The sequence below is a fragment of the Culex pipiens genome, chromosome 1 (assembly GCF_016801865.2).
Source record: "Culex pipiens pallens isolate TS chromosome 1, TS_CPP_V2, whole genome shotgun sequence".
Lineage (NCBI taxonomy): Eukaryota > Metazoa > Arthropoda > Insecta > Diptera > Culicidae > Culex > Culex pipiens.
In genome coordinates this window covers 116,890,858-116,904,296 of record NC_068937.1, presented here as the reverse complement: position 1 = coordinate 116,904,296, position 13,439 = coordinate 116,890,858, and the positions used below count along the sequence as shown (strand labels likewise).

The 13,439-nt window shown below is 39.3% G+C and overlaps 1 protein-coding gene across 1 annotated transcript; it reads left to right on the top strand.

Moving 5' to 3' along the window:
- Window positions 1–5,486: 5,486 nt before the first annotated feature.
- LOC120416008 (angiotensin-converting enzyme-like) lies at window positions 5,487–11,746 on the top strand. The gene is made up of 5 exons (XM_039577667.2): window positions 5,487–5,853; window positions 7,574–7,789; window positions 8,097–8,655; window positions 8,710–11,248; window positions 11,310–11,746. The coding sequence occupies exons 1-5, from the start codon at window positions 5,848–5,850 to the stop codon at window positions 11,677–11,679; spliced, it is 3,690 nt and encodes a 1,229-aa protein (XP_039433601.1). The 5' UTR covers window positions 5,487–5,847; the 3' UTR covers window positions 11,680–11,746.
- The last annotated feature ends 1,693 nt before the right edge of the window (window positions 11,747–13,439 follow it).

Below are 13,439 nucleotides of genomic sequence, written 5' to 3'. Positions count from 1 at the left end.
CATTTTCAAGCAGCTGTAACTTTTGAGTGAATTTTTTGATCAATTTGGTGACTTCGGCAAAGTTGCAGGTATTGTTGAGGAGAACTATTGAGATAAAAATAGGCACACGGAAAAAAATGCAGATTTTTTCATCAACTTTTTTTCACAAAAACTCAATTTCGAATTTTTGATATGTTTTATGAGACAAAAATCTGCAACTTTTGAGCTATAGAGAAATATGGTCAAAAAATCTCCCGCCAAATTATGAATTTTTGAAAAAATAGTGATTTTTGGATAAAAAAAATCGAAATTTCATGCAAAAACAAATTTGATGTAATTTTTCAATGTAAAATTGAATTTCCAATCGAAAAGAACTTTACAGATTTTTTGATAAAAGACTCTGTTTTCAAGATATAGCCACCGAAAGTTTGATTTTAGCGAAATATTTGCGGTTTTTCGATTTTTTAAAAATAGTGACCATGAGTGACCACTTCTAAAAATATTGTTTTTGAAAATTTCAGAAAATTCGCTATGAAATTGTCTAAGAGACATTGAAGATTGGACTTCGGATTGCTGAGATACAGCCGCTTTAAGGAAAAGAAACAGGAAAATTAATGTTTTCTAAGTCTCACCGAAACAACCCTCCATTTTCTAATGTCGATATCTCAGCAACTAATGATCCGATTTTCAATGTTAAAACATGAAAAATTCGTGAAATTTTCCGATCTTTTCGAAAAAAAATATTTTGGAAATTTTTAAATCAAGACTAACATTTTAAAAGGGCCAAACATTGAATATTACCTCCATTTAAAATGTTAGTCTTGAATTAACAAAAAAAATCCGCGTACCTATTTTTTCCGTAGTCCTGAACAATACCTACAACTTTGCCGAAGACACCAAATTGATCAGAAAATTCACGCAAAAGTTACAGCTGTTTGAATATGTACGTACCATTTTTGTATGGACAACTGCCAAAATTGTATGGAGACTTGTATGGGTGAACCAATGACACAAAATAGCTTATTTGGTCATAGGGTAGGTCCCCACAAAATTTGAGCCAAATAAAAATTTCGTAGAGAGTTGCTCATTTCCATTTTACCTTTTACACAGTAAACACGAGCATGTTAAAAAGCAGTTTCTTATGAAATTTGCCAGAAAAGTATGGATGCAGGTCAGTGTCCAGTTTAAGAACATTCGTGTCATTGCCGTCGTCGTGCTATCTTGTCGCACCTGCCATTTTGACGTTCCGAGAAAAACGCGTTTTAATGTTTGACCTTGAAAAAACAAAAACGAAAGCACGCAACGAAAACAATAACAAACACGTTTTGTTTGGCTGACCATGATGTGCATTGTCCCGTAGTTTGGTTGAAGTTGGTTGCTGGAGTCCCGAGTTATTATTACAAATGTTTACGGAAGTCTGCTAACATGTACGTGTATCAAACGCGTTCTGGCCTGAAATCCCTTTGGCAAGTTGTCGCACTTACAGCAATTTTCAGGCTGTGTCAAGATAGCACGACAAGATTGAAACTACTTTCATATGTAAAGTGACAAAAATGCACGGAGTTTTTTTGGATTTCGTTGAATATCTCAGTATTGAAATCGAATTTTGGGGATCTGTGAGGGTCAAAAGGTGAGGCATTGTGAGCTGCACAAAATGGCGTTCTTAACTCAATTTGGCCCAAAATGCACGTACGACAAGTTGGCACGACGGCGACAATTTATATCATTTTTTAATCTTAAAATCATGCTGCCAATGCTAAATGATGACTTCCTAGATAAATATAAATGCAGAATATTATTGGTGGGATTTATAGCTATGATTTTAAATTATGCCTTCTTTATTTTCATTTCTCATTTTAATATTATGTATTAGTATTTTTAGTGAAAGTTTAGTTAAAAATGTGGATAGTCCGGGAAGTGGAGAGTCGGTTTTTGAATGCTGGATTGAAGAGGCACTAAGCGACGGAATATCAAATTGGTGGCGGAGAAAAGTGTAGTTTCCGACTGATGAGCGTCGTCTTTGGCGTTGGAATTACGGTGGCAGCTTTGGACACATCTTCGGTTTTCGGCTCGGAGTGTTTCTGGGGCTCAGGATTTTTGTGCTGGAACACATCTAGGTTCCATAAAAGTGGAAATTGTGATTTTGTGAATTAGAGTTCTTTGATGAAGCTCAACGCAAAGAAAACAGAAGAAAAGGACCTCTACTAAGAAGCAGAGCCTTTAGACGCTGTTGGTGGAAATTCCGGAGCGGTAGAACGGCTGTTTTGGTTCCTGTTGTCCTATACCGGTGAGCTCTTTCCATTTTGGGTACTTATTTAGTGTTCATGTATTAATTACATAACAGAAAAAAAATATTTGAAGTTGTTATTGTCAATGTCATGGCAACGTTCTTTTTCAAGAAACTTATAATTTCATGGCTACCTTGTTATTCATTGAAATAATTATTTCACTTTCCAGTGATTTTTTACGATCTCCGATCTAATTTGTGCAATAAATAGCTTAAGTTTGGTTATTATTTTTTTGTTTCATAGCCTGATGGATGTTTTGAAGTTCTTTTTCGTTTTTTTAGTTTTAGTTTGAGACCAATACTATGGTGTGAACAAAACATGTTTAAAACTTTCACTTCTGTTTTCTATAATTCATTCAAAATGTTAACTCAACAGTTTTTGGATCCATCTGGTGTCCATACGAATATTCTATGGAGCTTTGTTTAGTTTTAGATATAAATCATAACATTAAATTTTAGCCCCGCTTTTGGAACAATCTGGGAGATTACAAAAAAATAAATAAATAAAGATATATTTGTTGTTATTTTCCAACATTGGCATCAATAACGTTTTTGCTAAGTTGTTGTTGTTTGTTGATTTTATTTGAGAAACATTAACCCTGTGAGTCATTCGCTTCCGTTTTTTAGTGTTCCAAAATTAAACTCACACATTAAATGTATAGCGCTGTTAAAACATTTTCATCTTGACAATAGTAAAGTAGTTTGCCTTCAATTTTTATTCAATCTTTTTTTTCTTAACCAAAATTCAAAGTTAATGCTGCCAAGATTGGGACAGATTATAACATTATATTGAAATTTAGTCTTGACATCTGCCCTGATTGAAAAAAAAAACTATTATTTTTGTTTAATAATCCATTTAACCATTTAACCTTTCAGTTTTTGTATCCACCTGGTGGCTAAATTTAAAATGCATTTTATAAATAATCTTGGACAAGTAACAAGACATAATGTTTGCATTGATTTTCAGGAATACTTTCGGAACCATCTGGGAGACTTTCAAAATAAAATATTTAAGTATTTGTAATCTCTTGGTTTTGGAATCACTAATATTTTTGGATAGTATTTTCCAAGATATAATAAATCAATTGGATAAATTACCCTTTTTAAGCATTTTTGATAGTTATGTATTTTGTCAAGTTTTTTGTAATATTATTTTTGTTTTAAATGCCAATATAAAATTAGTGTTTCCAAAATTAAGGCAGTTGTTTAAACCCTAGGCACTGACAGATGTTTCGAAGCTTTTGTCATCTAGCCCCCATTGCCATCAGTTTTTTTTTGTATATTTTGTTCCACGAGCATCCATTTTTTTTCTTCTTTTTTATATTTTTGTATTTTGAATTTTAATAAGTTTTCCTCCCAAGATAAACTATTCCATATAACTTCTTTCTCCGAATTAAACAGATAGAAGCTTCGAAACAACTTGTTAAGCTTTTATTGATTTTGTTGATATTTGAACTATTACTTGTTATACATTATATAACCCCTCATTGTTTTCACTATATTCATTATAATTATTTTACCTTTATTGCCATACATTTCAAACGCCAAACATACCCCCAAAAAAATTACTAACCCCTCTCAAAAAATAAAATCCCAGGGCCTTCATATATTTTATGGACTGGATGAGGGAGTCGTGGGTCACCTGGCCCAAGTCACATGAATGTTATTGTCTTTTTAATCATATCATAACAAATGGTTGGATTGAGAATGATAATCTTTTAAGGTCCATAAGATATAAGTCGGTTACTAACCAAACCGTCTCAGTTGAAACATACTGTGGTCATGGCCAAGTCCTGCCAAGACGGGGGTACTAATACATACATACATACATACATGATTTTAAATTATGCCTTCATAGAAAATATAACAATTTGTTTTACAACATTCAAAAATTAGTTCAAATTGCTCAGTATTTGAACTAATTTTTGAATGAAAGCATTCCAATTTTCAGTAAAGTCCATAGCGCGAGAAGTATTTTTATTTTAAATGTTTCTGTGGCAAAAAACTAAAGGATTCCGCAGCATCAAGTTCTTTTCTGGAACACCCTATTAACACTTAAAAATCATAAAAAATCCATGCTAAAAGGTTCCTCAGGATCACGGAAGTTTAGTTTTTCAAAAGTATTATGAGACCTAACGGGTTTTCTCTAAAGTTTGTATAGAGTGGCGGATTATGATGGTCGAGCCGCACGAATTTTCCATACAAAGTTTGGGGAAAAACTTTTCGGCTCTATATTAATATTTTTTCTAGGGAACTTTTACTGTATGTTTAATTTGATTTGGAATGTGCAGACAAAATTTTGGACGGTGTAATGAATATTATTTTAAAAAGGACGCTTCTTAACATAGTTATCGTTCGAGTAACTATCATGCATTCCCATCGATTCAATGTTCAAACAACGATTTTTATGGGGCCACATCGTTGTTTGTGGAAAAGTCTGAGCAATGCTCGGTAATACACATTAGATCTCATCGAATTTCTAGAACTAAGTAAAATGGAAAGTCATTGTCGCCTTTCTTTATTACAAGTTGCAAAGATGTTGGAATGTCAAGATTACGCCTGATTATTTTACGACATTCATTTCGATACCATAAACAAATTATGCAACTCTATTTACATTGAAATCCCGTTACTATCTCCCAGTTCCGTCCAGCGTGCGTTTCGCAAGCCGCAAACAGTTTAATTACTCCGGCCGGCAATTACTAAACAGTTTCTTATACTATCGGCGTCGAGTAAAAACTGCATTGCGCGCACACAACTCACCAGCAATCGACCCAGTAGTATCAGAGCGACTTAATCACTATAGCTAGTTCGCAGATCTTCGTCGGCTCTGTTGACAACGCGCGCAACCAGCCGATTTAATCCCCGCTCGAGCTGAGTATACAACAAGTGCAATAAGCTCGCAGGGCTTAAGTGGGTGGTTGTTCTAAGCATCTTCTAAGCCGAGCTTTCGGGAGGGAGTATCTTATCTGGAGACTTCAGGCTTGGAGCAGCTCAGCAGCGTACTGGCTCTCTTGGAAGAGGGGCCTATTATTGACGAGGGTGTAAGCAGCGCTTATCTCTATACTTTTCGCGCGTACAGAGGAGGTTTGAAAAAACAACAAATAACACTGGAAGTTGAGAGTCATTAACCATCAGTCAATCGAAGCCCGTTGGAGCGGAAAGTTGGTGTGCAGAGCCCGAATTGGACGGATGGGCGGACGGCGGTAGTCAGCGAAACCAAGTGCGAATCAGCGGACGTATTTTTGAATAAGCCAGCAGTGAGCGCAGAAGTGACTGGAACAAACGGTTTTACCAAAATCGTGGAAGATTTGCTGGATGAAGCGTGTAATTTCGGCATGAAGGGGAGGAGTTGAAGGAGAAATTGTGTGATTGAAATACTTAATAGGACCATTGTTGGACGATTTGTTCGCGGTGTGGCCACTGTGCTGAGGGCAGACTGATTCTGAAAGGAAGTAAATTTCAGCGCAGCTTTGTCAGTTGAAGTGTTTTCGTGAGAGAAGACAGTACTGCTGCATACCAGATGAGTTGAACGTAACGCAGATTTCGGGAAGTTTGGTGAAGCATAACTAATCTGCACGATGAAGGTAAGTGTTGTGAGGACCGCTGAATTGCCCATGTTTGCATAAATGTCCCATATGCAAAAAACAGTTTTCGAGAAAAAATGTATTTCATCCTGATTTCTAGAACAAACTTCTGGATGTTGTTGGATTTTCTGTTAGATCACAAAGTTTTGAACCAAACTGTATTAAAAACACCAAAGCGATTAAAATGTGTATGCGATATTTATGCGATCAGGGGCAGTGAAGAACCTGTTTGTTTTGGGATTCAACCGGCGTGTAATTGAAAAGTTGAAAGTCATTTCGCAAATCTTTGGAAGATTCTAACGCATGGAAGCTCCCAATGTATCCTCTCTGAGCTACACTCAAACAAGAAATGTATAAATGTTTGTAACCAATCTCTTCAAAATTTGAAATGGACCACCTCGCCACGATCGCTTGAAGACATCCGAAGAAAGTTATGTGCATTGTGGTCTGAACGGCTGTCAAGCTGTGTTTGCATTTGATAGTCAGAATTCTTTGATTTGGGTGTAGATTTTTTTTTTATATTTTGTTTCATTTGGGCTATCGTCACATTTATTGGCATTGTTTATGGCGATTGTTGACTAACTAGCCGTTCAAACCATCAATCAATCAGACATGCTGATAAAGTACCCATAGAAAGTGAATTTTGGGTATACAGTATGGTGCGAGATTATCGCGAGTCTGCAGATCACCCGTACAAATTGGTTGATTGATGCTTCATAATTAATAGCCGAAGCTGATAAAATTTGCGTATCCTGGTTGGAATAATGAATAAGCAAAGAGCAATGAAAGTAACTAAAAACTGCGCAGCTGACGAACGTTAAATTTAGCAATAGAGTGCACTTGCACCGGCGAAACAGAAGCAGCTGGATTGAGGAGTTGCATTTCTCCTTGGGGGGTGATCGTAGGAGGGGGTGTAAATACAGACGATAAACAATGACGGTGACGGCGCGGTGTCTGATTGACATTGCCCTTAATTGATGGAGGCATATGCGGGGGAGCATTGTTTGGGGGAGTGAAAAATGTTTATCATGACTAAGTGTTTCAATAGTTAATTAGTGGAACTGGTGAATGTTTGGCTTTGATAAAAAAAATTGCATGTTCAAATTATCACTAATGTATAAACCTGATTTTTTTAATAAGTATAAACAGATGCAAAGAAAATATTTTGATAGCTAACGATGGTACATTTCACAGCGGCTCACAATTTAAAGTGTAAATTATTTTATTTTAACACTTGTAGCACCAACGGGGTCAAAACTTACGCGAAGCACCAAGGAGGTCAAAAAAGTTGGAAATGCAACTTATTCCGGCTGTATCGCGGCGAAAACACAACCGATTTGGATTATTCTTGTTGCATTCGATCCGGAAGGATGTCAAGAATCACCTACAACAAGGTAGATCCAAAACAGATGCGTTAACCTTAAGTCAAAATAAAAAAGGCATTTCCAACTTTTTTGACCCCGTTGGTGCTACAAGTGTTAAATCGTGGGGACGAATGCAATATAATGCAATATAACTTAGAGGAAAATGGGTGAACCGAATTTAAATATTTTTGAATCTTAATCTTACAGATATTTAATAGAGATTTGGTAATGTTTTAATAACATAAAATATGATTTTTTTTCGTGAAGTTCAGTACAGTTGCAATAGATTTGATAAAAATGTAATTTTCTCACTTCCTAGTTGAAATAATAATTAATCAAATATTAACCCTTTTCAGAATGCAACAATTCTGCTAGTATCACTAGCAGTTTTTGTCCAGCAACTAAACGCACTACCCCAGCAGGTGGTAGCTAACGATGTCCTGTCCGAAGAAGAAATGATCGCCACTTTGCAGGCATACGATCAGGAAGTTCGTCAGCACTGCAATCGGCAAGTGCAGGCCAACTGGAACGTCGCCACCGATACTGAGAACAAGGACTACGAGGTGGAGCAGGTTAGTATAAAGTACCATGAGCTCCGGTATCCAAAGTACAATAAATCAAATCAATCAATTTGTCGGATGGCAGGGTGAAAATAAAGGGAAAATTGAAATAATTGCCCACCCCACACATTTCGATGATTAATGGGAGTTTTATATCGCCTCCGTATCGATAGTGACAGGTCCATTTAGCGAGCTTTTTGATGAGCGAACACGGGTTTGCGTTGCACAAAATCAATAAGGCAATAAAGAGCGTTTTGATAAATTGATTTGGGCCGTTTAGTGCTGTAGACAGGCTTTGTCATGGATTTCTATTTTGCAGAATGCGGCCTCACTTGCCTACGCAGCGTTCCGGAATGATTACTACGAACGATTTTTCAAGGATGCGCCCGTGGAGAACTACAAGGATGAAAAGATCCGCAAGCAGTTGCGACTGTTGAAGGACCTCGGAACTGCAGCGCTGCCGACGAGCAAATTGGAGGACTACAACAGGGTCATGCGACGAATGGACGGTGCATACCAACTGGCTGAGATTTGTCCTTACGATAATCAGCAGTGCTCTGGGGATGCTGCCAAGTGGACACTGGATCCGGAGATGGAACACGTGCTTGCCACATCGAACGATTACAACGAACTGGCGTATGTTTGGAGACGTTGGCGTGAGGAATCGGGCAAGAAGATGCGCTCGGACTACAAGGAGTATGTGGATTACGTCAACGAAGCGGCCAAGTTGAATGGGTACGCCGACTATGGAGAGCTTTGGCGCTCGCGATACGACGACTCTGATTTGCGCGGCACTTTGGACAGATTGTGGAAGGAAGTGGAGCCGCTGTACAACGAACTGCATACCTACGTGCGGTACAAGCTGCTGGATCGTTATGGTAAGTGGAAGAAGTTAAAATAATACACACATGGTACTGAAATTTTCATTCCAGCTGATCACATGGATCGGGACAATAAGATGATTCCAGCTCACATACTCGGAAACATGTGGGCACAATCGTGGGTAAACTTGTACGACCGGATCAAACCTTTTCCGGAAGGTAGTTTAGTTGACGTTACGGCCAAGATGAAGGAATTGGGTTACAACGCAAGCGTCATGTTTGAGATGTCCGATGAGTTCTACAAAAGTATGGGACTGCCTAGCAGTGCGATGAGTTACGGTCCTAAGGCAGTGATTGAAAAGTTGCCCCACAAGATGGTTTGTCACGCCTCGGCTTGGGACTTTTGCGATGGTGAGGACTTCCGGATTAAGATGTGCACAAATGTCAATATGGAGGACTTTATAACTGTGCATCACGAAATGGGACACATCATGTACTACATTCTATACAAGGACCAACCACAGATGTTTAGAACCGGAGCAACTCCAGCGTTCCATGAAGCGGTTGGCGATACGATCGCCCTGTCCGTCTCAACTCCAAAGCATCTTCTGAAGGTTGGACTTTTGGAGGAGTATGCTGATTCTGAGGCGGACAACATCAACGCCCTGTTTGAGATGGCACTGGAACGCGTTGCGTTCCTTCCGTTCGGTTATCTGATCGACTTGTGGCGTTGGGATGTTTTCAGCGGAGCCGTAAATGAATCCGAGTGGAACAATCACTGGTGGATTCTTCGCGAGAAATACCAGAAAGTGTACGCTCCAGTGCAGCGCTCGGAAGAGGATTTCGATCCCGGTGCAAAATACCACATCCCGGCGAATTCTCAGTACATTGCTTATTTCCTGGCACACATCTTGGAGTTCCAGTTTTACCGATCACTCTGCATCGAAGCCGGTCAGTACAAACCGAACGATCCCACTTCGGAACCGTTGCACAAGTGTGACTTCTACAACAGTAAAGCGGCAGGTGACAAGCTGAGGGAAGGATTGCAACTGGGATACAGTGAAGACTGGACACTTGCACTGGAGAAACTAACCGGAGGTCGTGAAATCAGTGGTCAGGCGTTGTTGGAGTACTTTGCTCCACTGTATGAGTTTTTGCAGCGTGAAAATAAGAAACTTAAAAACGCAGAAATGGAGAAGATAATTGAGACGTACAATCAGCAATTTTCGGTTGCTTGTAACAAACAGGTCAAAGCGCAGTACGCAACTCAAGTTGACGTTGAAAACATTACTCTGCGACTGGAGTTGACGGAGATCCTGAACGAAAATACAAGATTTGTGCAGGAGAATTACAACAAATACTTTGTCGATATCAATATGGAGGACTATGAAAACAAGGAAGTTCAGCGTCAGCTGCAGTACTTGACACAGATATCCATCAATAGTTTGTCATCAAATGATTTCAATGCACTTAATACGGCACTTGGGAAAATGCAGGACATTTACAGTACGACAGTGATTTGTCCCTTTGGAAAGCCGGAATGTACAGAAGGTCAACTAAGTTTGGATCCCCATCTGTATGAAGTAATGGCCAAGTCGGAGAATTACGATGAGTTGCTCTATGTTTGGAAGGAGTGGCGTGACAAGACTGGGCGACTCATGAAGGACGATTATAATGATTACGTGCATCTGATGAATAAGGCCGCTGGACTCGCTGGGCACGACGATATGGGAGCACTCTGGAGGCAGTCATTTGAGCAGGAAAATTTCGTTGATAAGATGAAGGCTTTGTGGGAAGAATTGAAACCTTTCTATGGCGAGCTCCATAAGTATGTGCGTAGGGAGTTGATGAAAATATATGGTGATAAGATGGATGCAAAGAATCCAAACATTCCGGCTCATTTGTTGGGCAATATGTGGGCTCAGTCCTGGGTAAATCTGTACGATCGTATCAAGCCATTTAAGAATGCGGTTGATCTGGATATTACTAAAGCTTTGATTGATAAGAAGTACACCGTTAAGCAACTGTTTGATATATCCAACGATTTCTACGTTGGCTTAGGTCTTCCGGATAACAGTATGAGCTATGACGAAAGTCGTGGAGCTTTGATTGAGAAGCCAACGGATCGGGTGGTGACTTGTCACGCCTCTGCTTGGGATTTATGCGATCGACAGGACTTCCGCATCAAAATGTGCACCCGAATGAATATGGAGGACTTTGTCACGATTCATCATGAAATGGGCCACATCAACTACTACATTCTGTACAAGGATCAACCTGTTACGCTGCGCGCCGGAGCCAATCCTGGGTTCCACGAAGCGGTCGGTGATACGATTGCCCTGTCCGTCGCTACGCCGAAGCACTTTAAGAAGATTGGTCTGCTGGACGACTACGAAGATACGCACGAGAACGACATCAACGCTCTGTTCCAGAAGGCACTCGATCGTGTGGCCTTCCTGCCGTTTGGACTGCTGATTGATATGTGGCGCTGGGAGATCTTTGCGAACAAGGTTGAGTTTGCCGACTGGAACAAGCGCTGGTGGGAGCTGCGGGAGGAGTACCAGATGGTATCGGCTCCGGTAGATCGCGACGTAGACGCGTTCGATGCTGGTGCCAAGTATCACATTCCGTACGATAGCCAGTACATTTCGTAAGTTTCTTTTGGTTTCTTCAGATTAGAATGAAGAATTTAATTATCTTGCTCTTCACAGTTACTTCATCGCGCATATTTTGGATCTACAACTGCACAAAGCTCTCTGCAAAGAGGCAGGTGAATACGACCCTGAAGATCCGGCCAAGCCGTTGCACAAATGTGACATCGATGGTTCTACAAGAGCTGGCGATCTGCTGCGGGCAGGTCTTTCCCTGGGACGTTCCGTACACTGGTCCGAAGCGCTCAAAGCTATGACCGGTGAGACCGAACTGAAGACTGACGCTCTGCTGGAGTACTATGCACCGCTGCACGAGTTCCTGAAGAGAGAGAACGAAAAGGCAGACAAAGACGCCGGAGTGTCGCTGGTTTTGTCCAGCAGTCTGGTCATCGCGGTGACCGCGGTAAACTTTCTATTGAGATTGTTGTAAATTAGTCAATCGTAGAAACGAGGTTGTAAATAAACTATTGAACGCAATAAAAGTGCAATAAATAAGATTGATTGAGAATTGTCCGTGGTCAGTGAACTCCGCTCCAGAAATTCGCCTCTTCCCGCTATTCGCAAAGCTGACGCTAGTTTATGTAGTGCATCAAAACAAACACGCTAGTATACGTACTAACTTGAAGCACGTGTGAAGTTACTCTCACTTTCGTTCGGTTTTCCGAAAGTATGGGGTAACTCACGAGCGTAAAATAGCGCGCGCGTCTGCTAGATTCTCTGAGTGCACAGTTTGAGTTCCGCCTCGTGCTTGATGCCAAAAACTGGCGCGGCAATTAAAACGTGCTATCGGCGATCGCAAGAATATTTCACTTCATCTTCAATCGCGTGTCGATTTTGATTGTGATTGACAGGTTCCACAGGCGGCTGGAATGGCTTACCAGAGTCGTGGTTGATTGTTTGTTTTTGGAGAGCAGTGGGTGGGCACGTTGAGACAGTCTTATGGCTCAGTGGTGACTGTTTTTGGAGAGTCTAATTGCTGCAATAAAAAAGGGGAAGTTTGAACGAGTTAACAGTGAAGAGTTCAACTGACTGCGTTCAATCGTTTTTGTCGTACGTTATTTTAAACTTAGATTGGTCTATGTTGAATTGTATCAACTGACGCTTTGTACTTAACGTTCATTCTTAATAGAAATATCTTCAATTTATTATCTAAAACATGATATTTTTACAGTATTTTTATCAATAACTGAATTTTTCAAATGCTGTTACAAATATTTTTCATAGTTTTTTTAACCTCCTCTTTCAAAATCGGCCCAAAAATCAGGGGGCAAAAAAAAATCAAGCATGTTTGGTTTTATTCTAAAATCATTTGAATTTGAGTGAATTTCCGATTTCCGATCGGAGTTCTTTACATTTTTGTGCTGCTTTTTCGCTTTCCGTAAAATTTAACTTTTTTTGAAACTGATACTTTTGTAAAATGCATCTTAATCCAATGTTATCATTCAAATGTAAATGTTTGGCATGTAAATTAAATGATTATATTTTCTAAATTGTTTTGTTCTCCCCGACCTCGGCCAGTGTTGAATGACAAATTTTTTCAAAAATATTTGCATCGGTCTAATTGATTTAAAAAGAAACAAAATAAGTTTTACTGGAACTATGTAAGTAAACAAAGTTGTCTCAGAGTTAATTGACTCTGGTTATTTCAATGCCAATCAATAATTTAGACAACTCGAACTTGTTCGTATTTCGATAATATTAAATATTTCGAAGCTAAACTCATCGAAGCTTGTCAATTTTTCTTCCCCAAGTATTCCCAAATCACCCAAAATTAGGTCGTTCAGTGTGTAATTAATCGTCGATAAAGCACTAAATTTCTCACCCCCAAAAGCGAACCGATCCATCAATCGTCCTGAAAGTTCTGAAACAAAAGATCCCGTCCTTCTCATCCCTAATTACCCACTGGAGAGATTACAAAACATCATTCTGTTCGCACCAAACAAAAACCATCGTGCGGCTGGCAGGGTGCCACGCAAGCAGTTTCATGGCGTGGACTTTTGTTTAAGATTGAGTACGTGTTTAATGGGAAAAACGGTTCAACTATAATTTCTTAAATCACCTATAATATTAAAGGAAATTAATCTATCTAAAATTATGGGCCCTTAGGTAAAATTTAAATAAGTTCTAGGCAGGATGTCAGGAATTGGTATGCAAATTACGTCCAAAGTATTCTAAAAGTGCATCGATGAC